Raw genomic sequence first — 23,008 nt, forward strand, 5'->3', positions numbered from 1 at the left:
GGGAACAGACCTCATGACATCATGGGTTCAAATCGGTCCAATGATCTGTGTCATACACTGTCTACCCCACAAACAGAAAGGCCTTTAAACTTAATCCTAAAATCATTACAGAAAACATTCATCCTTAATACAGTTTCACAGTCTGTGGCTAGCGGACACAGACCGACATGAAAAAAGTCGAACATCAACAGGACAGGCAAACAAACACTGGGGTTTAGATTTGTTAACCATTGAATAAATGTAAAAATAAGTGCTTTAGTTGGAGTTTTATTTTGCCATTTCGTTTTCACTTTGCCCCAGGTCTCTCTCTTTCTCTCCCTCAATCGGCCTCTCTCGCTTTCTCCATTTCTTAGTTTTTCCCGCCATCTCTGCATAACTATAGAGTTACTATATACATTGCTGCTGATGAATAGGTCTCACAGTCTGACAGAGATAAAGGAGTGTTTGCTCAGGCTTTAGTAGCTTGACATTCTAGACTGTACCATTCTGCTCTATGCCTTCTGCCATCTACACTCTCTATACACCTTTCAATGAGTCTTTTACCACACAAAGCCAAACAGGGAATTCATGGGTTGTGAAACTGAGAGAAAATGACTTCCAAGTTTACCTGCTGTCCCAGCAGAAATATTGTTAGAGCAAAGATGGGCATTTCACACAAGTAGCATTTAACGCTGTAATATTTGCGTGCATGCAAATCAAAACCATAGTCATGACTTCAGACCTTGAAAACACAGAGAAATCAGTTACTGTTGTCTTTGTTGGTCAGTGCTGTTGATAAGTCTTGAGGCAATTGTTCATGCAGCATGGGGGAAATGGCATCTTAAATTGCTACTTGTATTATGACTCAAAACATGGTATACTGTATCAATACAAATAACAGGTTTTGTAAGTGTGTTCAAAGGTAAATGGAGTAATGTTTCTATAATTTGAAAGCTAGCCTTTGCGCTATACATTTGTCCGCCGGTTTATATGAATGGCCTACATTTGCACAAATGAAGAATAAATTGCCTCTGATGATTTGTGTATCACTGCTAACAGTGTATGAACAGCGCATGCAACCGTTTTGATTTTGCATCTCTGAATTTACATTTCTGTTCTGATTTTGATATAAGAAACACAAGGGAAAATCCAGGGGTTGTTCCTTTTTTTCTGCACAGTTTCCAATCCATACCACAGCTGACACCTCTGTTGTCCATGGGATTGCTTTTCAGGCAGACAAAAAAAAACTGGTATCAGTGATGAACGTGATGGGAGACCATGAGGACCATGAGGAGATGGAAACAGAGCCCCAGAAAGAGGAGGTTTCAGTAATCAAGCGTCCCCTGCCACAGAAACAGCCCCAGTCATACTCTCAGCATCAACTTAAGTCTCATTCTCATCCTCAGTCTCAGCCTCATTCTCATTCTCATCCTCATCATCATCCTCTTCCTCACTCTCACTCTCAGCCTCATTCTTACCCGCAAACTCAGTCTCAACCTCAGTCCCATCCTCAGTCTCAACCTCAGCGTCAGCCTCAGTCCCATCCACCGCAGCAACAACAATCACAACCATCACCATCGCCACCACAACATCAACATCAGCAGCAGCAGCAGCCCACTGACCCTGCCTCCCCTACTGTGGCCACAACCCCTGAGCCAGTGGCCATTGGAGGGGGAGAGAAGACCTCCCCCAAATCTGCAGAAACTGAGGCAGAATATGAGGTAAAAACACTGTTCTGGTCTCTCTCTCTCTCTCTCTCTCTCTCTCTCTCTCTCTCTCTCTCTCTCTCTCTCTCTCTCTCTCTCTCTCTCTCTCTCTCTCTCTCTCTCTCTCTCTCTCTCTCTCTCTCTCTCTCACACAATCTCTCTCTCTCACAATCAGCCGTATGAGTTATAGTTTAAAAACAACAAATACAAAAAACACAGAGACGGACAGGAAGGTATTAAGTGAAGTAGCGGACAAAGATATTTATCAGGCATTGTAATAGACTAATGCAGTTTTTCAATAGAGATCTCTATTGGGAAAATGGAATTTAGTTAAGGCCAGGATTAAGCTATGTCAAAGTTCTTGTTCTTGTTTAGGGAAAATATTCATTTTGTTTTATGATTATCTCTGAAGCCCATCATTTTTGTTTTTAGTAAACCCAAACATGGGGATTGGGCTTCCCCTATCACTGAATCTCCGACCGACTATTTCATAATTTTCATAAATTATTTGTTTATTTGTTCATTTAAAGTACCATTTGTTATTTATGGCCTGTCAGAAACCCTAAGCCAACATTTTAGAAATGTATTTGGTTATGTGAAATTTCGCAGGATGGCCGTGGGTTTGGCACTGGAGAGCTGATTTGGGGGAAGCTGCGGGGGTTCTCTTGGTGGCCTGGTTGTATCGTATCCTGGTACATGACGGGTCGGAGTAGAGCTGCTGAGGGAACCAGATGGGTTATGTGGTATGGGGATCGAAAATTCTCAGTGGTGAGTGTGACAAAATATTTCTCATCTTTCACTCAATTTTTGTTTTCTTTTTATATTTGTAGTTCTACACTTCATCAGGCTATGTTTTTGTAAGATGGAATGTTATAACATCACCTGCACAATTGTCTTTTTTTTTTTTTTTTAAGGTACTTCCATGTTTGCAAATAAATAAAAGTTTAATTTCTCTGTACTCTCCCTCACAGGTCTGTGTAGAGAAACTCATGCCTTTAAGCTCCTTTTGCAATGCCTTTCACCAACCAACCTATAACAAGAAGCCGACATACAAGAAAGCCATCTTTGAAGTACTACAGGTGAGCATACGTTTATATTCGGTTTCAAATTCACTGAGAAAGAAGGCATAGCTTGTATAGTATACCATACACACACTGGGGCTGGGCAATACATCTATAAAATATATGTTTCTCGTTTGTCTTCTCTCAGTGTGATTATACTATGTATATATATATACATTATATATCTCTGCTGTCCAGCCCGAACCTGCTAACTCCAAAACGCTCATTGTTCAGGAAACGAAAAAACAAAATATACGTTTTTCAGGAAATGAAGAAAACCTTATATTTTTAAAACAAAGCAATACTGCCTCATCAAAGTTGGTATAGTGACTTTATATATTGTCAGATACTTGCATGTGTCATTATATTATCAACACTTTATCCAAATCGCGGGTAAATCAACACTTTACGCAGCGCAAGTGGAGTTAGTAGTTTCAGACGAGCAGAAATCAAGCTGAAATGGAGTTAGGTGTCCAAACAACAATAGCTCCACTCGCTGCTGAGGGAGAGGTTTCAAAAGGGTACAAATTCTCCAAGCTCACAATGCATCACAAGTTCAACAACGTGTGAATTAATGCCCTGATGCTTCATGACACTTATTATATACTATAGGCCTACAATAATAAACAGGACTTTAAATATTACAATAACTTCTGCAAAGAGGTAGTAGAACGAGCGCGACAGAAATGCTATGAACTCCTTTCTTCTTGTCACATTGCTCTCCAGCCTCTCCTCATTAAACACTTCATAGATTTTAGAAATATAATTACTTGTTTTCATAACATTAGCGTCAGTGCTAAGTTTGATAAACAGGTACACTGCATAGTTTTAACAGACTACGGGGAGTGTGTTTACGTGGTCCTCCTCCTGGCTCACTGCGCAGCGCGCTCTACTCATGCTGTTAAAAGGCAGCACTGGAGAGGAGAGGGGGGAGTTTTTGACGGACAGTTTGAGGATCCAATGGAGTTGGGAGTTTTTGTCAGAGGCGTTTTTTAATACTTTTCATTGGTTCAAATGTTTAGATTTTTTACACAGACGTAAAGGGTTTTCAATAGCGTTGATTTATGAAAGAAAAAAATATATATGAAAATGGAGTTAGCTGGTTCGTCCTGGACACCGACGATATACTAGACCATACCCGTCGGGGTATGGTCTAGTAGGGAGCACCACACGCGCGTCATGGTCCGCTTGTTTCACGGATTTGGCATCACTGGCGCTTGTTTAACGCACATGATTTGGCAACCCGGGAGCCAGCGAACACAAAAACGCTAGGGGAAATCAAAAAACGGCCTTCAGTGTTCCGTGCACATGGTAATAGTCAATGGCTGTGTGCAAATGATGCAGATCAATTGCTCCAGCCACTGAGGAGAACTGGGCAGAACAGATTTTGGGCACAGACAGACAGAGCTACAGACGCACAGAGCTTCAGACGCACAGCTTTGTAGAATTATAGGAGGATACATTACAGTTTCTGTTTCAAACTGTATCGCTCATGCCATGCTACTCATGAGTTGCCACTTGCCAGTGCCTGAGATTGAACCCAGAACCTTGTGGTCCTAAGGCGACCGACTGAGCCAACACATTTGTTGTAAAACATCCCTCACACTAGCCCGCAGAAGCCTCATCCAGTGGAAGCATAAAGTCACTTAATTAAAGTGATCCCAAAAGGGCCAGTTGCCAACTTGTTATTTCAACAAGACATATGCTACGCACAGTATTAAAATGAAAACAAAACTACCCTGGTGAGGGAATAACAGGCAACACCAAAGGGAGGAACAACAGCAGAAACCTTTTAAACTTGGCTGTGGCGAGCCAGAGATCATAATATAAAACGTTGACTCACTCATTAATGTTATCTCTGCTGCGCTGGTCCTTCTGTCCTGAATGGAGTCACTCAGCAATGTCATCAGTCTCCTACACCTGTTGCTGCTGCAAGATGGGTTCATCTTTATTGTTGATATAGCCACTGGTCTGTCTACATAATATGTATCCAAATCCTCAAAATCGTCCATGTCACTCCTTGGCCCTTGATGAAAAAGTTTGAGTTTTCTAAAGACAAAAGAAAAACATACTACCAATATAGTTGTTTGACAATAGGCATTTTTAACTGTCGTCTTCCATTCAAGAAAACAAAGTCAGGGTGTATTGTTCATGTTAGCTCACTGGAAATGCTCTGCTACACTGGAACAGAGCCTTAATTAATATCATTGGTGACACCTGTGTTTGTTTACCCTATAATTCCCTGTCAATATGGCTGCAGTGAAATAGGTCTATTACTGTAGCTCGCTTAAGAATTTGCAATCAATTTGTTTCTAGCTAGCAGTTATGTTTACCAGCTAGCTAGTGTTTACAGTGCAACTTGCAACCACACAACAGTCAGTTTCCACATGCGATAAACTTGACAAATAATAATGGTTGTCTGATAATTCATTTATGTATGTTAGTATATATTTTAGTCTGATCTGGAAAGACCTTAGGTCATGTTTGCGACTGGCTAGTTGTTTGTAATGAAAAAAAAAGAAAGAGAAAGAATATTTTATCTGGTTTCCCTGTATTCATTTTCAATTTACAGTATATTTCAGAAAGTTAGAAATCAGTTTGGTTTCCTCCTAAAGTTATTTAATCTATGGTTATTTTCTCATGTTATAGTTGCTGATAGGATAATAGCAGGTTGATGATATACAGATGGGGCCCTTTGATATGTCAGATTTAGATGATGAACATTTGATAGGCTAGTTAGTTATTTTTATTTATGTTGTATATATTCTTCCACAGGTGGCAAGCAGCAGGGCAGGCAAAGCCTTCATGGCCTGCCCTGACACTGATGAGACGGAAACATCCAAATCAGTGGACATGCAGAATAAGCAGATGATTGAGTGGGCTATGACAGGGTTCCAGCCCACTGGACCCAAGGGGCTAGAGCCACCAGAGGGTAAGAGGAAGTCTGCCAGATAATATAAGCTAAGATGATTTTAAAGTCATTTTTTAAATTGAGTTAAAGACAGTAAACAGGGGTGACTTTCATGCCAAGGTCTGTACACAAAGGTAGTGACTCAGTATCATAGAGTACATCTCGCTGCCTGGAATAATTTGGAAATAGATATATATGAAAATAATAAAAAACTAGCTTCTTTGCTGGTAGCAATTGTCCCAAAAACCTGCCGTGTTATCACCCATGCACTATGTTAAATAACTAGTAGCTGTTGAACTTTTATTGTAGTACTGCAAATATAAATTGCATTGGAGGAAAAGTAATAACACAATTAAAGTAATTAGAGAAAGAAAGAAAGAAAGAAAGACAGACAGACAGACAGAGAAATGAAGAATGAAACAAAGAAGGGAGAAATATAGATAGAAAGTCAGTATTAATGAATTAAAGATGTTAAACACATTATCAATTGTCTAATATTACTGCTTCACCAGAGGAGCGTAACCCATACAAAGAAGTTTACCCAGAGATGTGGGTGGAGCCGGAGGCCGCAGCTTACACGCCCCCTCCAGCCAAAAGGCCTCGCAAAAGCACAGCAGAGAAGCCCAAGGTCAGGGACATCATTGACGAAAGGACAAGAGGTAAGCTGCCTTGTTAATCGGGCTAAAACAGCAGTCATGAACCCTATATCCCGTCCCTTGGGGAGAACTCAACTGAGTTGTATGTCTGAGTGAGTGAGTGCAAGGAAGAAAATGGACAAGAGGCCCATTAGCTGGGCAGATTTAAAGGGGTTCACCACTCATTTGTGTGATGTCATCAGGTGTAATGTCTGGAGCTGCTCCGGTGAATAGGAGATTGATTGTGTTAACTGCATAGGCCCACCCAGTCTGAGTTTTTATTCACAGAGATTCTATAGAGTCCTTTTAACCAAGGAATCCTCTCAATTGTACTCTCCCAGTCACTTTTTCCCAGTGGATTCTATGTAGAGCTGTTCTATGTTTTAGACCTGATGATATGAATCTTTCAGTCTTTCCGGAAGGTTACTGTCATCCAAGATTGGGATATATTAGATGACGTGAAGAAGAAATAGGAACGTGTTCCAACTTTGACTTTCCCTCATTGAATGAGAGTATTTTGAAATAATTCTGCCCTGTATCAGGTCATTCGTCTTTGTATCCTTTGTGTCCTTTTAGCATAGTTTTATTTTTTTGACTGTACTGCTGTACTGTTTTCAAACTAATGATTAAGTATTAAATCAATCAAACAAATGTCACATCTACATCTAGTAGATTTATCAACAGCTTCATCTGTTGTTAAGCTGGCCGTTTTGCAAATATGTTAAAAGCTATTTCAAACTGTAAACCTCTGAAATGGGCTGTTGAGAGAAAAAGACTAATTGCGAGTGTTGTCCTCCGTTCCTCAATCAGTTGTCTTCTGTTGTGTTTTCAGAGCGGCTTGTTTGTGAAGTCAGACAGAAGTGCCGAAGCATAGAGGGTAAGTGATGTGTCCTCTGTGTGTTCTGGCTGCCAGTGGGCCCGCAGGGCTTCTCATGGGAGATAAACTCATAGATTACACTTGAGGTTGATGAACAGAACACTGCATGTGTGGCTGTGCTAATGTTAACCACTTTCTGGCGTCCCTATTTTGGGCATGTCATTAAAATCCTCAAAAATGTATGTATGCTTTGTTGTAAAATAGATCTACCATCTACAGTAGATCGGCTATTTTTGTATTTAATTATACATGTCTAATGAGATCTGTTCAAATAATTGTATTGAAGTGAGAGGATTTTCGTTGTGTGGTACGTTTGTGCATTGTCTGATATGCCCCGGTGCCCTGTTTATACACAGACATTTGCATCTCCTGTGGAAGTCTGAATGTTTCTGTTGAGCATCCATTGTTTGCTGGAGGAATCTGCCAAAGTTGTAAGGTAAGCTCTGGTGTAGTGGCTTTGAGCAGATATAGAGTCATGGATGGTCGATTACGTTTAGAACTACTGTTCCTTAAACATACTTGTACATACAAGGTGACTGCTATGAAGTAGAAACCTTTTTGCAGAAGGAGCAAGTGCATTTTCCGGCAGCGGCTGCTGCCGCGGAACTGCCGCGGAACTGCCGGTGGAGGAGCGGCAGCTGCCGGCAGTGACTGCCGGCGGTGGAGCGGCAGCAGCCGGCAGAGCAGCGGAACTGCCGCGGAACTGCCGGTGGAGGAGCGGCAGCAGCGGAACTGCCGCGGAACTGCCGGTGGAGGAGCGGCAGTCAACTTCTTTTTTCCGCCGATAAAGTATAGTTTTGGACCATGACGGAGGCGCGCCGACTCAGCAGACCTTGAGGCCAAGGCGTCGCGCCCGAGCGCCTCCAGGCGCGAGTGCCCGCGACGACCGGCCGATGGTCTGCTAGTCGACTTCAGCGCCCTCCGAGTTATGTACCGATAGGCACAGAATCGTAAATAATATACAAACGCAGCACACTCCCAAAGCTGGCGCCGCCGGCAGCTCCGCGGCAGCAGCCGCTGCCGGAAAATGCACTCGCTGTCCCTCCCTTTTTGAGCATAAAAAAGCCTTACAAAAATCTTTCACATTATATGCATCCTGTTTTCTGTATCTTTTGTCTAATATTCAGTGTACACTGGATTTTATGCCTTCCTGCAAACCAAATTTTCCATTTAGGGACAATAAAAGTTTCAACTGCACATTTCCAGCTGCCTTTAATCCGTCTCCCTGTTGCAGAACTGCTTCCTAGAATGTGCGTACCAGTACGATGATGATGGCTACCAGTCATACTGCACTATCTGCTGTGGGGGACGAGAGGTCCTCATGTGTGGAAACAGCAACTGTTGCCGGTGAGAGCTGGTTTATTATAATGCATAACGTAACACAGTTACTGCTTACTCTATTACAGTATGTGTTTAGATAGTCTGCATTTCTGTAGTGCTTCTATCAAAAGCACTTTAGAATGTGTATTACGTTCACCTATTCACACTGACGGCTAGGATTGTAGTACTCAAATCCGGTCTCGGTTTCGAGTCCGGTCTCGAGTCAGCATTTTAATTTACTCTGTCTCGTCTCTGTCTCTTGGACCAAGGGACTCGGGACTCTTCCCCCACCGAGACCACTCGAGTCCAAGTGCAATGCAATGCAATAATTTTTCTGTGTCCCTCCCATTACAAGGAGCCCATTCACATTCTTATTTTAAGAGAGCCGTCTGTGGAGCTTGTAGACCGCTGTCTTGTTAAGTTCTGGAGCGCATCTGACGCCTGTGCATGCTACCGTGCATGCACATGGATACGTTTATGTAACCACAACTGCTCTTCCTACTGTGGCAAGTTTGCATATATTAGTCCACTATAACCGACCACACGATCAAGCTGGCACTGACCTTATGAATAATTCCTCAAGTTGCATCTAAACATGATGATATATGAAACATCATGGTCATAGTGACAGTGCCGACAGACACTTTGGATGAAGATTTCTTTATTTTGTGTTGTAGCCTGTATAATTGTTTTCATAAACAATGTTCTAAAAAAAATGGAGATGGAGATGTAAGTGCGGCAGTGCGCTAATCAATGAAATCAGCAGAGGCAAACATTGCAAGGCACCAACCTACGCTTCAGGAGCAGTTAGGGGTTGCAGTTAATGTCTTGCTTTGTGACACGATGAGTAGATGTGTGTCAGCTTGTAGATCTGCTATTTTCAAGATTCGTTTAGAGCTTCTTAAATTCATGGAATTATTTAGATTTTTTTTTACATTTTAGAATTATAATTTTTTTAATGATTGAATTTTTGGGGAGGGGGGATTCCACAAAAAAAAACGTTTTTTTAAAGATTTTTGAGAATCTTTTGAAATACTTTAAATTAGTAATTGCCCCCCCAAAAAATCTCTACCCATAAAAATTGGTATGCGACCCAAAAATGGGTCCCGGCCAATTGTTTTGGAAACACTGATTTACATGACCATAATAATGAAAGCCCTTCATTTGTGGGCAGGTGTTTCTGTGTGGAGTGTGTTGATCTCCTGGTGGGGCCAGGTGCGGCTGTTGCAGCTATTAACGAGGACCCCTGGAACTGCTACATGTGTGGTCAGAAGGGTGTGTTTGGTCTACTGGAGCGCCGTACCGACTGGCCATGCCGTCTCCAGCATTTCTTCGCTAACAATCATGACCAGGATTTTGTAAGTGCTGCACCTTATTCTTATGCCGAGAACAGCCGATCTACAAGCTCACAACGTGTTGCGATGTGATGCATAGTGAGCTTGTAGGTTGGATATTTTCGGTGCACAATCCCATCGTATGACAAAGTATAAATCAGGCTTTAATCCCAATCATTACTTCATGAAGTTGTACCCTTTATCAACTTTGTCTGATTTCGTCTGATTTCTTTTCCCCTCTCCCCCTTCTTGGTGTCATTTTTCAGGCACCACCAAAGCTATACCCCCCAGTCATGGTGGAGAAGAGGAAACCCATTCGCGTCCTATCACTATTTGATGGCATAGCAACAGGTTAGACCAGAAGGAATTCCCCTCTGTCCTCTAACAAAACACCCTGCAAAAAGTCCCTGTCTGTACAACAGCTTCTCCCTGTATTAGGTTACTTCAAACTGCCCCACTTCTTACTAAATGCATAATGACACTGGCACATAAATGCACAGCATGAATCTATTCCTACTGCTCCCTTCCATACAATTTTCTCCCTACAGAAAAATTATTGTTTCTGACAGAATATTGCTGCTGTCTATTAAAATTATAATCTTTTGATGTTATTTGACCCTTGACAGACATTATGGAACACGATAATAATCCAAAGGTCACCAATATCTGTATAGACCAATTATTTGTTTACCAACATTGAGACTGGATGCACAGGTGATTGTTTCACACAATCAATTCTCAACCTGTTTTGGGGTGAGCTGGTTTCAGTGCATCCCAACCCCCTCTTGTGTGTTGGCTAGTGAGGCGTGTCCTAGCGAGACCTGATAGAATGGGTTTCATTGCGCGCATACTGGTTGCACGCATACTGGTTCTTATCAGTGTGACGTCGTCTGTTAAGGGGTCTATAACACAAGCAACTTCAAGCAACAAGCAACACCAGTAGGTGAAATAGCCAGAAACAATTTATGTTCAAGGACCTGTTTTTTTTAACTCATTGTCAGAATCTGCATTGTTTGTTTTTGTTTGTGCTAAAAGTTATTTTGAGACCTTTTCGAATCAGAATGGATGAAATCAAGTACAGTATAAAAACAACAGATAAGATGATCAACAATATTTGGACTTATATCTACGGGTAGTTATACAACCCAACGTTCAACAAAATGATAACTTTGCTTTAAACCTTAAAATTAAATAAAACAATCTAGACTCCTACACTGTAAAATCCTCAATGTTAGAGGTGGGGTAAGGTGGTCTATACATCGATAGTAATCATTGCCATAGAGTGTTTGCAATGATGGTAACAGGGGGATCAGTAACAGGGGTCTCCCCATCTCTCCAGCTAGTTAGAAAAACTAATGAGTAAGTGATGAAACAAAAACAAAAAGAGCAGAAAAAATTGGGACGAGAACACTATTAATTTAAAGCTGATAAATGGTCTTGGGATTCTCTCTTCTGATTGGATAAAATTGGTACTCCGAGCTGAAAATATATTTTCTGTTAGAGCTGGAGAGATGGTGAGGCCCATGTTACTGAGCAAACACTCTATAGCAGTGATTGATTACTATCAGTATATAGACCTTTAAAGGGCCTATATCATGAAATTTCACTTTTTCAAATGTTTTGGTATTTTTTAGGGTTCTGTGACGTCCCTCCTTCCAAAAGAAATGAATATAATGTATATAATAACAAAATGTATAATGACATGTCCAAAACAGGGATTGATTATTTATCGATTATAATGGATTAACGATTATTTCATATAATCGATTAATTGTTGCACTCGATTATCTTATTAAATTATCGATTACATTGATTGTTTCGATTAAGTGTTGCACCCTTATATTGATCCACACAGGACTGCTGGTGCTGAAGGACCTGGGTATCCATGTGGAGCGCTACATTGCATCCGAGGTGTGTGAAGACTCCATCACTGTGGGTATCGTCCGGCATCAAGGTCGCATCATGTATGTCGGCGATGTGAGGAACGTCACGCGCAAACATGTAAGTTTACACATGTCTATATGAAATCCATCCATCCATCATATGAAAAAATTAATATCAAGGAGGAACGAATAAGCGAATATCAATAAATCAGATCCTGTCTCCTCCGTCCCAGCTGAGATTATGACAGATATTATGTTTTAAAATAACAATTAAAAAAAAATAATTAAATAGCAGATCTACAAGCTCAAAGCGCTTTACATCGCAACGCACTGTTTTTGCAGCGTGACACCATCGATCGTACAAAGAAATATAAAACAGGGCTTAAGTGGTAAATATCACTCTTTCTTTGTTTCTTCATCTCCTGTCTCTAAAGATACAAGAATGGGGTCCTTTTGACTTAATTATTGGCGGCAGTCCATGCAATGACCTCTCCATAGTGAATCCTGCTAGGAAAGGTCTGTATGGTAAGTCTTGACAACCCATCACTCTTATATTCTATCGCCAAATTCCGATTATCTTTTTTCGGCCTCCTCACTTCCTCCGTCCTCCAGCCGTGACCTGGAAATTGTTTGCGACCCAAGTTATAATTTGCTTCTCGAGGACCCGTAAGAGATGAGAGAGGACACTCACGCAAGGTGCTTAATGCTCTCGCACGAGCATTAAGTACTATACTGTACCTGTTAAATTCATCACACGTTGGAACAGTCACATAACGATACTTAACCGAATGACTCTCCACTGCCTATGCCAGCAAATTATGTTAATTTGTATTCGGCAATATACTGGTATTCCAGTTAAAAAGGCATTTAATTGACGTTGCTTCTAAATGACACTTAGCTGAGTGAGGAGCGTTCACATTCTCAAGAAGCACCCGAATGATTCCTCCGTCCTCGCATGTGATCCTCACCTCCTTCTTCTGGGGAGGGACTATAAAAACAACGTAAGTGAGGGACACCAAGGCCATGCAGCATAAAGAAGGAAAAGGAAGGAAGGAAACATTGTACACCATGGCATGCACCATTGATGCACCTGGGAGGCAAACAATATCTTTTAAGGATTGCGACTCTTGTAAAATAATTGGTTCAAGAAGATAGTTAAGACATATCACTCATTGTTTTCTGATCTCTTGTTTTTGCATGCTATATAATTTTATTGAGGTATCTAAAGAGTACAGAGTATGTTTCTGACTGGGCAATATGGGCTGTCATGAGAATTAGCTGGCAGGCTTTTAATAATTGACAGTCTTACTATGGCAGCCCATATTTACCCCTCAGTCAGAAGCTTACTCATCAAGAGTCGCAATCCTTCAAAGATGTGTTTATTCATGCGCTTGTCCACAGGGCTCTCATAGTATTCAAAGCATTCCATCAAACTCTCAGCTCCAGTAGGCCTCCCAGTGCGTCGGACCAAGAAAGTGATGTTTGTGCCCTTTCCTTCTTTACATGGCCTTGAGGGATGTGAGGATGGGAAAAAAGATAATTGAAATTTGGCTAATGGTCAAGATGCAGTGTGTGAAATGTGTTTCTCTGTCCTGTAGAGGGCACCGGTCGCCTGTTCTTTGAGTTCTACAGGCTGCTACATGAGGCCAGGCCGAAAGAGGGCGACGACAGGCCTTTCTTCTGGCTCTTTGAGAACGTAGTGGCCATGGGCGTCAGTGACAAGAGAGACATATCCCGCTTCCTGGAGGTCTGCCGCTTTACTGATCATTAACAGCATCACCTTGGCAGTGTTCATAGGATGGGGCATTCCTTGATATAATGTGCTCATATGCACATTATGTGCATAACATTAATTATTAACACAATTAACATTGTGACCAATGTTTTGTTTTACTCCCCCTTGTGGTCACAATTTGTCATATTTATGAGTTCAAAGTACAGTGCTCATTCTTAGTGCTTCTTTAGTTTTATAGTACAGTATTTCCCTCAATAAATGTTTTACACATGGCCTATGGTCTTTAATAGGTTGATTAGACTATTATATCAACAACAACTATGCTATACTATTTATTATGCTAGTGTATGGTGTCATGCTGATATGTCATGGCATACCAAAGCTATACCATAGCATCTTCCTTTAGCTCTTGTCTGACCAGTGTATTTTTTTGTGTTCCTGTCATCAGTGTAACCCAGTGATGATCGATGCCAAGGAGGTGTCTGCTGCCCACCGTGCGCGCTACTTCTGGGGTAACCTTCCTGGCATGAACAGGTTGGTGGTAGAATGGTGAGGGATCCAGCAGGCTGTGACTTATAGAGCAGGCAATGGGAAGCAGCTAAACCCACAACCTGAGCATAACATAACACAACAGGCAGACAGACAGGCAAAGATCTTCATATATGGGCATAAAAAGGAGACAGAAAGACAGACAGACAGACGGGTACAGAAAAATAACTATAAAAACGCAAATCCCCATATGGAGTACCCTGATATCCTCAATATGACGTCATAGCACTGGCATCATAGACTGACCAGTTTGGGCATGCCTGACACGGAACTCCATATACAGTATTGGCATAAAAGGGACACAGGCAGATGGGTACAACGGGTGGTCTGACAACTGGTATTGCATAACTGGGTGGGGCATGCATTTCCAACTTGCATCGCTCCCGACTTGCATCGTTCCCGAGTAGCCCAACGGGCACCGGCTTCTCTAATTGGCCAACCCAACCCATCAGGTTCACGGATTGGCTGAGGGTTGTGTCACGTGCCGTTGCACCACTATAAGTGATAGTGTGCACAACAGAACTCCATTCTTATGCACAAGTTGTCTTTATCTGACTTTCTGTCTGTCTCCCATTTATGCCCATGTACAACACAACAGAAGTTTTGAATGACATTAGGGATAACCATATCTATATTTGGTCGATAGATCGTATGGTAGTGTGTACAGCACTGGTTATTCTTTCTGACAGCAGGTACAGCGAGTACTTTGACAACAGGTACAGCGAGTATTGCATAACCAGGTGGAGCATGCATTCCCAAATTTCATCTTTCCCGGCTTGCATCGTTCTCGATTTGCTTGGTCCCCGCGTAGGCCTACTGTAGTACCTTTAACCACTTGAACCCCTGCATCCCTATTCTGGAGGAAACATTAGCCAAAAATGTCAGCTTGTTGCGACGCGTTGTGAGCTTGTAGATTGGCTATTTTTGCCGCAGACATTGTTTGATTACCATTATTTGTCTTTCACCCCTCTAGGCCCGTGTCTGCATTGTACTCTGACAGGCTGGGACTTCAGGATTGTTTAGAGCATGGCAGAACCGCAAAGGTATATATAGCAAACCAATGAACTATGTCATTGGTTCTCAAACTTTATTGTCTCCGCCGAAGGTGGAGAATATGTTTTCGCTTTGTGTGAGCAAACATTGTTAGCCAAGCTAACATTGGGCAAGCTCCACGTGACACGTGTCAATTTGTTGACACCAATGCCTCTGATTGGCTAGAGGGACGCGTGACGAAATAAAATTCTATAAATAGGTGTGTCACTTCAAAAAGCCCCTACTTTTTGAAGTGAGGTAAAACAGGATCAATCAGACTTGATTGGAACAGTACCTTCAGTAAGTCCAAGTCACCCGTCTGTGCGTGTGTGTTTCCCTCTGAGAACACCTAACATTGGTCAAGCAAAGGCGCAGAAGGCCAAAGCTAAGAAAGCATACTCATCTACAATTGTAACGTAGAAGAGGACTAGAGTTGAAATGATCCCACAACAAAGCCGAACTCTTAATACGTGTCAATATGTTGACATCAATGTCTCTGATTGGCTAGAGGGACGCATGACGAAATACAATCCTATAATAAAAAGGTGTGTCACTTCAAAAAGCCGTTTACGTTCTTGAAGCGAGGTAAGACAGGATCAATCAGTCTTGATTGGAACAGTATCTTCTAGTCCAAATCACCCGTCCGTGCGTGTGTGTGTCCCTTTGAGAACACCTGACATTGGTCAAGCAAAGGCGCAGAAGGCCAAAGCTAAGAAAGCATACTCATCTACAACAGTAACACAGAAGAGGACTAGAGTTGAATTGATCCCACAACAAGACCGAAATCTTAATACGTATTAATATGTTGACACCAATGCCTTTGATTGGCTAGAGGAAGGCATGACGAAATACAATTCTATAAATAGGTGTGTCACTTCAAAAAACCGTTTACGTTTTTGAAGCGAGGTAAGACAGGATCAATCAGTCTTGATTGGAACAGTATCTTCTAGTCCAAATCACCCGTCCGTGCGTGTGTGTGTCCCTCTGAGAACACCTAACATTGGTCAAACAAAGGCGCAGAAGGCCAAAGCTGATCAAACACACCAATCAACTGCTGAAACTGTTCAAGACAATGAAGATGAAGAAGACAGACAAGTATTTGAACAAACCAGTCAATTATGACGACTCCCATATGATAGATTGCTTCAATGTAAACAGAGCATTGCTTCAATTAAACAGAGCTAAGAATCATAAAGAAAGAATGAAATTAATCAGAGACAAAAAATCGCTAAATGACAAAAGACGAAGACTAGCCATGAATGCTTACAATATGACACAGCAAAGATTGCTACAATCTCTGGAAGAAAAAGTAGAAGAGTCTGAAGAGAACATCGAAAGGAAAAAAAGGAAGGAAAAAGGAATTTTTTAAAACATTTTTTTAAACATATTTTTAAACATTAGAAGACAAAATATGATTTTTAAATCATTTTTTTTTAAATAAATATTTCTTTAACATACACCTTTTTATTTAACTACAGTATATATCTTTTACTCTGCTGTATCTCATTAGTTATTGCTATGATAATATAATTGCTATAGTCTGCTGGCGGAGACTTGTGCTCCGAGGAGCACATTTTCTAGTTTTTTATTGTTTTTTATTTAACTTGCCATGATGTAACTCCAAAGGTGGGCAAGAAATAAAAAATGGTTGCTCCATTTATCATTCAAAATATGCTCCTCATTGACTTACATTGTATGGTGAAACAGCTCTCAAAGTCACTCTTTTAGCCCGTAAACAAACACAAACAACGCTGATTCAGAACATATAGAACATCACAAAACCCAGTACTGTTTGTTTTTTAAATAAAAATGTAAATTTCCGCGAATCCAGTCCGTCTTTTCTTCCTAATAAAACTCAACAAAATCAACCAAAACCTCGACCAAAGTGTTCTTTAAAATGTTTTTAAAATATTACAACTTTTTCGCATTAAAATATTCTAAGCTCACATGAGCTTGTAGTTCCGGATTTTACAGTGCTATGTACTAATGTTTCCCTTGATATTTGACCTCTCTGCAGTTTGAAAAGGTGAGGACTATTACCACCAGGTCCAATTCTATAAAACAAGGCAAAGACCAGCACTTCCCTGTCTACATGAATGAAAAGGAAGACATATTGTGGTGTACTGAAATGGAGAGGTAAGAAGGAGGGCTGCAACTATTTATTATTTTCTTAGCGATTATTCTATTTATTACTTTTTGATTAATCGAATAATTAATACACTATTTTTATTTACATCTATTTTACATTTAAACTAATAAATGAACCACTTAAGCCCATTTTATACTGCACTAGTACAAATATAGTGACAATTGCCGATCTACAAGCTTGCGACACGTGAGCTTGTAGATATGCTATTTTCACTATTTTCAGTTTTCTGAAAAAAGAAAAAATATATATTTTCTCGGCATGCCCAAAATATGGATCGATGTTTAATCTATTTTATTCAATTATCGATTATCGATTAATGTTTGATCTGTAGGGCCACATCGGGCAACGGGAGAGTATTTAGATAACACTTCTAAAAAGGTTAGAAGTTAATTTCCCTCATTGGGACCACCACCCATGCTAAAAATTAATGCAGTCATGGTAGTGTAAAGGCGCTGTGGATAAAATTGCATGTGACTCAAAGCCTTAAGAATGTCGTCCCCTCTCTCCCGCTGTCTTTTTCTCTCCTTCTGTTTGTCTGTGTCTCTGTCCATCTTCAAATCTGTTTTGTCTGTCTGTGTTTGCTCTGCTCCCCTTGGGTCTGCTGGGTTGCCATGCCAGGATCTTTGGCTTCCCTGTCCATTATACAGATGTGTCCAACATGAGCCGACTGGCGAGGCAGAGGCTCCTGGGGAGGTCATGGAGTGTCCCAGTGATCCGCCACCTGTTTGCACCACTCAAAGATTACTTTGCCTGTGAGACAACGAAGAAGAGTACTGAGCACTGAGACACAGTGAGACGACTCACACGGAACCATTCATCATGACACCCAGCTTTGGCTGTGACCAGAAAGGAGAGCCTTGATATTCAGATTATACTCATCGTATAATTTGCTAAAATGAAACATGGACGTAGAAATGTCACATTATTTCTTGTATTTTCCAATGTAATTCTTATTCTATTTAATTTTTTGATATGTCATTTTACCTTTTAGCAGTGTTATCCAGTATTTGTTTTGTTTTTTATTGATTTATTTGTGCAAGCTATACTTGAGGACTTGCTTTCTTCTCAAGACACTGAGAAAGAAAAGTGCTATCTATCGGATTTAAAACGAGACGAAGATGTAAAGGAAGACACCAGAAATCCAGCTAGGGATTTTAAGATATGTTAAATGCTTTGGTTGGTAAAATGACATCAGCTGAACATTAGGTGATGGACTACAACATCAGAGGTGGACTACAATTCCCACCTAAAGTGAAGCCATGCTTCCATCTACTGATTCTCACAGAGATGTGGTGAAAAAGTTGATTCAGTATCTAGAGAGCCGTGTCTCTGAGAATCCAAATCACCAGATCACATATACCTCTTTGTTTACAGTTTATATACACAACTGAAGGTTATAAAGGTACTACTGTAATATGGTTACAACACCATGGTGCTCAAAGATGATAAGAAACATCACAGCCCATGTGGCATGACAACTTAGACGAGGTGCAGCTCTTTAAACGGTCACTTGGAAAAGGTTTTCCGTTTTGAAAAGAAACAAAACAAAAAACACATCATGCTGTTCTGTTTTACTTCAAAGAAAAAAGGATTGAAAGTAGACTGCAAGACGCTCTGCATATCCTCTTTTCTGAGTTTTACAGCTTTTATAAATGATTCTACTGGTGCTTATTTAATCATTCAGCCTTGCTATGCTCAGGCCCCAACTACCTGTGTCTGCACAAACAGAAAATGAAGCTAGCCACATGGGAGATGATGTTTTCTGTCATTCAAGAAAAAAAAAACCTTGAGATCAAAGTCTGTGGTGAACTACTTTTTTTCTAGTTTCATCCTGACCAGTGACATTACTGTACAACTGTTAGTAAGCGTGGTTAATGGAGCGAGTGTGACCGGGTGTTTCCAAAAAATCCAGGTGAACCTCCCCTGCTTCCACCTCTGCAAACTGAAAAAAACTAAACAAACAAAACTGTCAGGTGCAAATCTTCAATAATATGGTGCGGCTTCACAATTTTCTTCTACCTTTTTATAGCAATTTTGTGCTGTTTTACCAACAATTTAAAGCACTTTTATATGTATACTTCCTTTTTATTTCCTTGATATCTTAAGGGAAATCTTGGTTCTTGTGAATTGTTTTGTTTTGTTTTATGATGTGAACTGATCTACCCTTGTGTAATACTTTCTGTATACAGTAGGGCTGTGCCAATAGAAGTGAAAGATTGGATATTGATATGTGAAACATGTATTTGACGCATTGTACAGTAGATGGAATGAAATTTGCTGTCCCTCTGTTGCATCATTCATATTGTCCTCTGTGGTTAAGCAGTGACACACTGTTGCCACCAGATTGAAAGAATGTCTCTATTTCTATTAAGATTGTAAAATTTAAGGCAGAGTTTTAAGGAACTATGTAATTTGCTTTGTATTATATATTGTCCCCTTAAGAAACAGTTTGTCCTCTGCCGTTTCCCCATACATTTACCCCCCCCCCCCCCCCTCCCCACCCACCCATGAGTAGTAAAGAAAAATGTTTATATTTATCCAAATTTGGATTGCTTTCAAAACATCGCAATGCTCTTGATTGTAACCTTTAAGCTAAATATGGAGGATTTAGGCTGTAGTTTGTCAGAACTCAAAACTGGCAAGATGTTATTTTCTCAAACTTGGCGATCAAAACAAAACATGTCATTACTTATTTATGTGATATTTAAGTATTCAAAAGGACAATGTTTTGGGAAATTTAATTTCACAGTGTAATTAAGTTCTTAAGTGACCTTATTGACTTTTTTGTCCATTGCCCCTGGGTTGAACCTTGTGCTTTGGCATATCGTCGCTGTCGGGCGGAAACCTTATATGTCCAAAACTGTTACTTTCCGTTAAATGGAAAAGAATAACCTGTGTTTTAATGGATCCAAGGTAGTCATTATTTAGTCACAAGCTCTTGTTAATACTTTTCATTGATTAAATATTTATAAAACTCACAGACAGACTTAGCCAATTTCAACCTGGTGTCCCTATTTTAGGCATGTCATTGTAATCTGCATTTTTCTACCTAAAAAGAAAACGCTGATCTACAGTACAAGCTCGCAACACATCATTATGTGACGCATTGTGAGCTTGTTGATATTTGCGTTACTTTTGTGTGACACTGTCATACGAAGAAATATCAAATGGGGCATTAATTTATGAAAAAACAAAAGATGAAATATGGAGATACAAGGTTTCTGCCCAATAGTGACAATATTATTTTGACCAGATGTAATTTTCCCCTCTTCCCATAGTACAGAACATGCAACGGTTGCATTGCAACCCTCATAATTTTTTGTAAGTTATGTACATAGTTTTGCTGTTACTGTTTCCAATTTGTTTTTGTTTTTTTTAATTGTTATTACGTAATACGTATGAGATGTACAAATATAATTCTTTTGCTAATATATATATCATGAAATTAGAAATCTTAGATTCAAAATGGAAAATCAAATGAATGAAAAATTTGATTCAAAACATACTTTGAGTATTGATAGGTGAGACTCCACAAGTCTAATTCATTTTAGTACTGTTAAATTGATTTTCTCTTCTTTTATTTTTTATTTTTTTGTGATAAGTGAATCGTGGTTAAAATGTCAGCTGACCTTAATGGAGGCCTGCAGAACAGCTTTAAGGTGGACGGTTTAAACTTCACTGCACAGCCCTACATGGTGTTGTTTTATGCTTTTATTTCTGTTGTCAGTTTTAAAAGAGCGGTTGTAGGTGTTTCCAATGGTGCTAAACATTTTATTTAATCAAGAGGAAAATATATTTGATTGGAAGAGAAATAAAACTTGTATGGACAATGACTGTTTTTAAGTTCCTTGTAGTAAATGGGGATAAAGCACTATAATTTCACTCATAAAATATATTAACAAAGGCATTTTAACTTTGTACTTGGAGAAAAAAAAGTAACAATAACAGTTAATGAAAGGTTTCCTATATTGTTTTAGCCTAGAGATTGCTGTAGTCGGTGCTTATCTGTGGGGAAAATATTCATAAGGAAAGAAAATCAGTAATAACTTACTGTAGCATAATGTATTCTTAATACACATCGCATCTTAATCCAACATTCCATGCCATAATATCCTCCATGTCTGTTTTTGAAAAACAATTATTTTTATTGATGCATACCTTTTCTTTTTTGTTCTTATTTTTATTTTGTTTTTGTTTTTACTGACAACAACATTACATTTCACTGTTCAAGGAAGGTCAGTCCTATATTAAGTGATGCTGTTCAAAGACACCATCTGTGACTTCCTTTCTGTCATAACTGTTTATGACCTATCTTTCCAAGACCAGATCATACAGCAAATGTAGCAGTCATTCTCCACTTTTACCCCATACTTATGTTTAGTGTCCAGAGAGAAGATAAAGGCTCCTTATGTACTTGTGCTGGAGAACACTTGAATAAATGTGTTGTTTTTGTGCAAAAATACCATAGCTCTTTGTTATTATTCACTTTCATGTTAAAGGTAGGGTAAGTGATATTTTGTTAAAACAACAAGTGTTTTTGCTAAAAGGTTAAAGCTCTATATTCTAATAGTTTCATTGCGATAAGAGTGTGTGTTCAGTAACAGAGGTCTCCCTGTCTCTCCAGCTCATTTACCAGGTGGGGTACAAAATGTCAGCCAATCAGGAAAGAGTACTGATTTATCAGCTACATTTTATAGTGTTCCAGTTCCAATTTTGTCTGCTAATTTCTTAGTGCACTCACTTCCAATTTCACTTGTTTAATCTTTATCCTGTATGAGTTCTCTATCCTGATTGGATCAAATTGGTATCCCAACCTGAAAATTCATTTTCTGTTTAATTAAGAGCTGGAGAGACATGGACTGTTACTGAACAAACACTCTATAGCACTGATTACTATCAGAATATAGAGCACTTAACACTTATTTTAACAAAAGAAAATTACATACCCTCACCTTTAATTGTTTTAACTAATCTCTGAGTAAAGATTAGACTGTAGACTGTTGATTGTGGTCCCGCAGCAATGAAAAAGGTTGAGCATCAGTATTGCCATGTCTGCTTATTAAGCGACTTTGTTTTTTTTTTGCTCTTGTTTCTAGTGTTTCTAAGTGCAGTTGCTTATTTGGGCTTGTTTCCTAAAGTTGTTTAAACCAGTGGTTCTCAAACATTTTCATGGCAAGAATGGTTCTTATAAGAATCTTATAAAGAGCATTAATGAGCAACAATAATATTAAGATGAAAATGGGGTGAATGCTCCTTTAAGACATTTGAATGCAATTAAAAATAGTCACTAAAGAGCTAAGAAAATAGAAAAATAGATAAAAGTATGAGGATAAAATGACAGGGCAGGACACATTATGAATTAAAACCTCAACAGAAAAGTATTCGGCTTCGATTTAAAGGAATTCAGAGTTGTAGCAGACCTGCAATTTTCTCAAGATTCAAGATCTTTTTTGTTACATCCCATAATATACAGGTACTGTACATGAGAGTAAAATAAATTGCTAGATTTTTGGCTCCTTGATACTATAACAACAAACCAAATTAGGAGGAAAAAAAAGAAGCTCACATCCACTGATCCTCTGCATTGTCTGTACAACTCTCTGCAGCGCTTTGCAGTTGAGGGCAGTGCAGTTCCCATGCCGGGTGGTGATGCATGCTCGCGGGTGGTGCCTCTGTAGAAGGTCTTTAGGATCCTGTGACCCATGCCAAACTTCTTCAGCCGCCTGAGGTGAAAACGCATCGCTGTGCCCTTTTCACCACAGGACCAGTGTGCATATCCCAGGAGAGGCCCACAGTGAGTTGAACGCAGAGGAAATTGAACTGCTGATTCTCTACAG

The 23,008-nt window shown here is 39.9% G+C and overlaps 1 protein-coding gene across 6 annotated transcripts in view; it reads left to right on the forward strand.

Annotated features, from left to right (window-relative positions):
- Positions 1-21,633, forward strand: part of LOC308075068 (DNA (cytosine-5)-methyltransferase 3A-like) — a 51,713-nt gene extending 30,080 nt beyond the window's left edge. For 3 of the 6 annotated variants that reach the window (XM_080414661.1, XM_080414666.1, XM_080414662.1), the window contains 17 exons: positions 1,212-1,700; positions 2,295-2,453; positions 2,657-2,764; positions 5,522-5,678; positions 6,170-6,316; positions 7,125-7,169; positions 7,526-7,605; positions 8,404-8,516; positions 9,664-9,847; positions 10,090-10,174; positions 11,679-11,824; positions 12,141-12,231; positions 13,305-13,453; positions 13,890-13,990; positions 14,964-15,033; positions 17,040-17,158; positions 17,790-21,633. In XM_080414661.1, coding sequence (XP_080270787.1) covers positions 1,212-1,700; positions 2,295-2,453; positions 2,657-2,764; positions 5,522-5,678; positions 6,170-6,316; positions 7,125-7,169; positions 7,526-7,605; positions 8,404-8,516; positions 9,664-9,847; positions 10,090-10,174; positions 11,679-11,824; positions 12,141-12,231; positions 13,305-13,453; positions 13,890-13,990; positions 14,964-15,033; positions 17,040-17,158; positions 17,790-17,955 — 2,409 coding nt within the window. In that variant the 3' untranslated portion in view covers positions 17,956-21,633. The remainder of the gene's footprint in view (positions 1-1,211; positions 1,701-2,294; positions 2,454-2,656; positions 2,765-5,521; positions 5,679-6,169; positions 6,317-7,124; positions 7,170-7,525; positions 7,606-8,403; positions 8,517-9,663; positions 9,848-10,089; positions 10,175-11,678; positions 11,825-12,140; positions 12,232-13,304; positions 13,454-13,889; positions 13,991-14,963; positions 15,034-17,039; positions 17,159-17,789) is intronic. The other 3 variants (XM_080414663.1, XM_080414665.1, XM_080414664.1) reach the window with 3 other exon arrangements.
- The last annotated feature ends 1,375 nt before the right edge of the window (positions 21,634-23,008 follow it).

This window comes from Gymnoscopelus braueri (assembly GCF_963280865.1).
Source record: "Gymnoscopelus braueri genome assembly, chromosome: 19".
Classification (NCBI taxonomy): Eukaryota; Metazoa; Chordata; class Actinopteri; order Myctophiformes; family Myctophidae; genus Gymnoscopelus; species Gymnoscopelus braueri.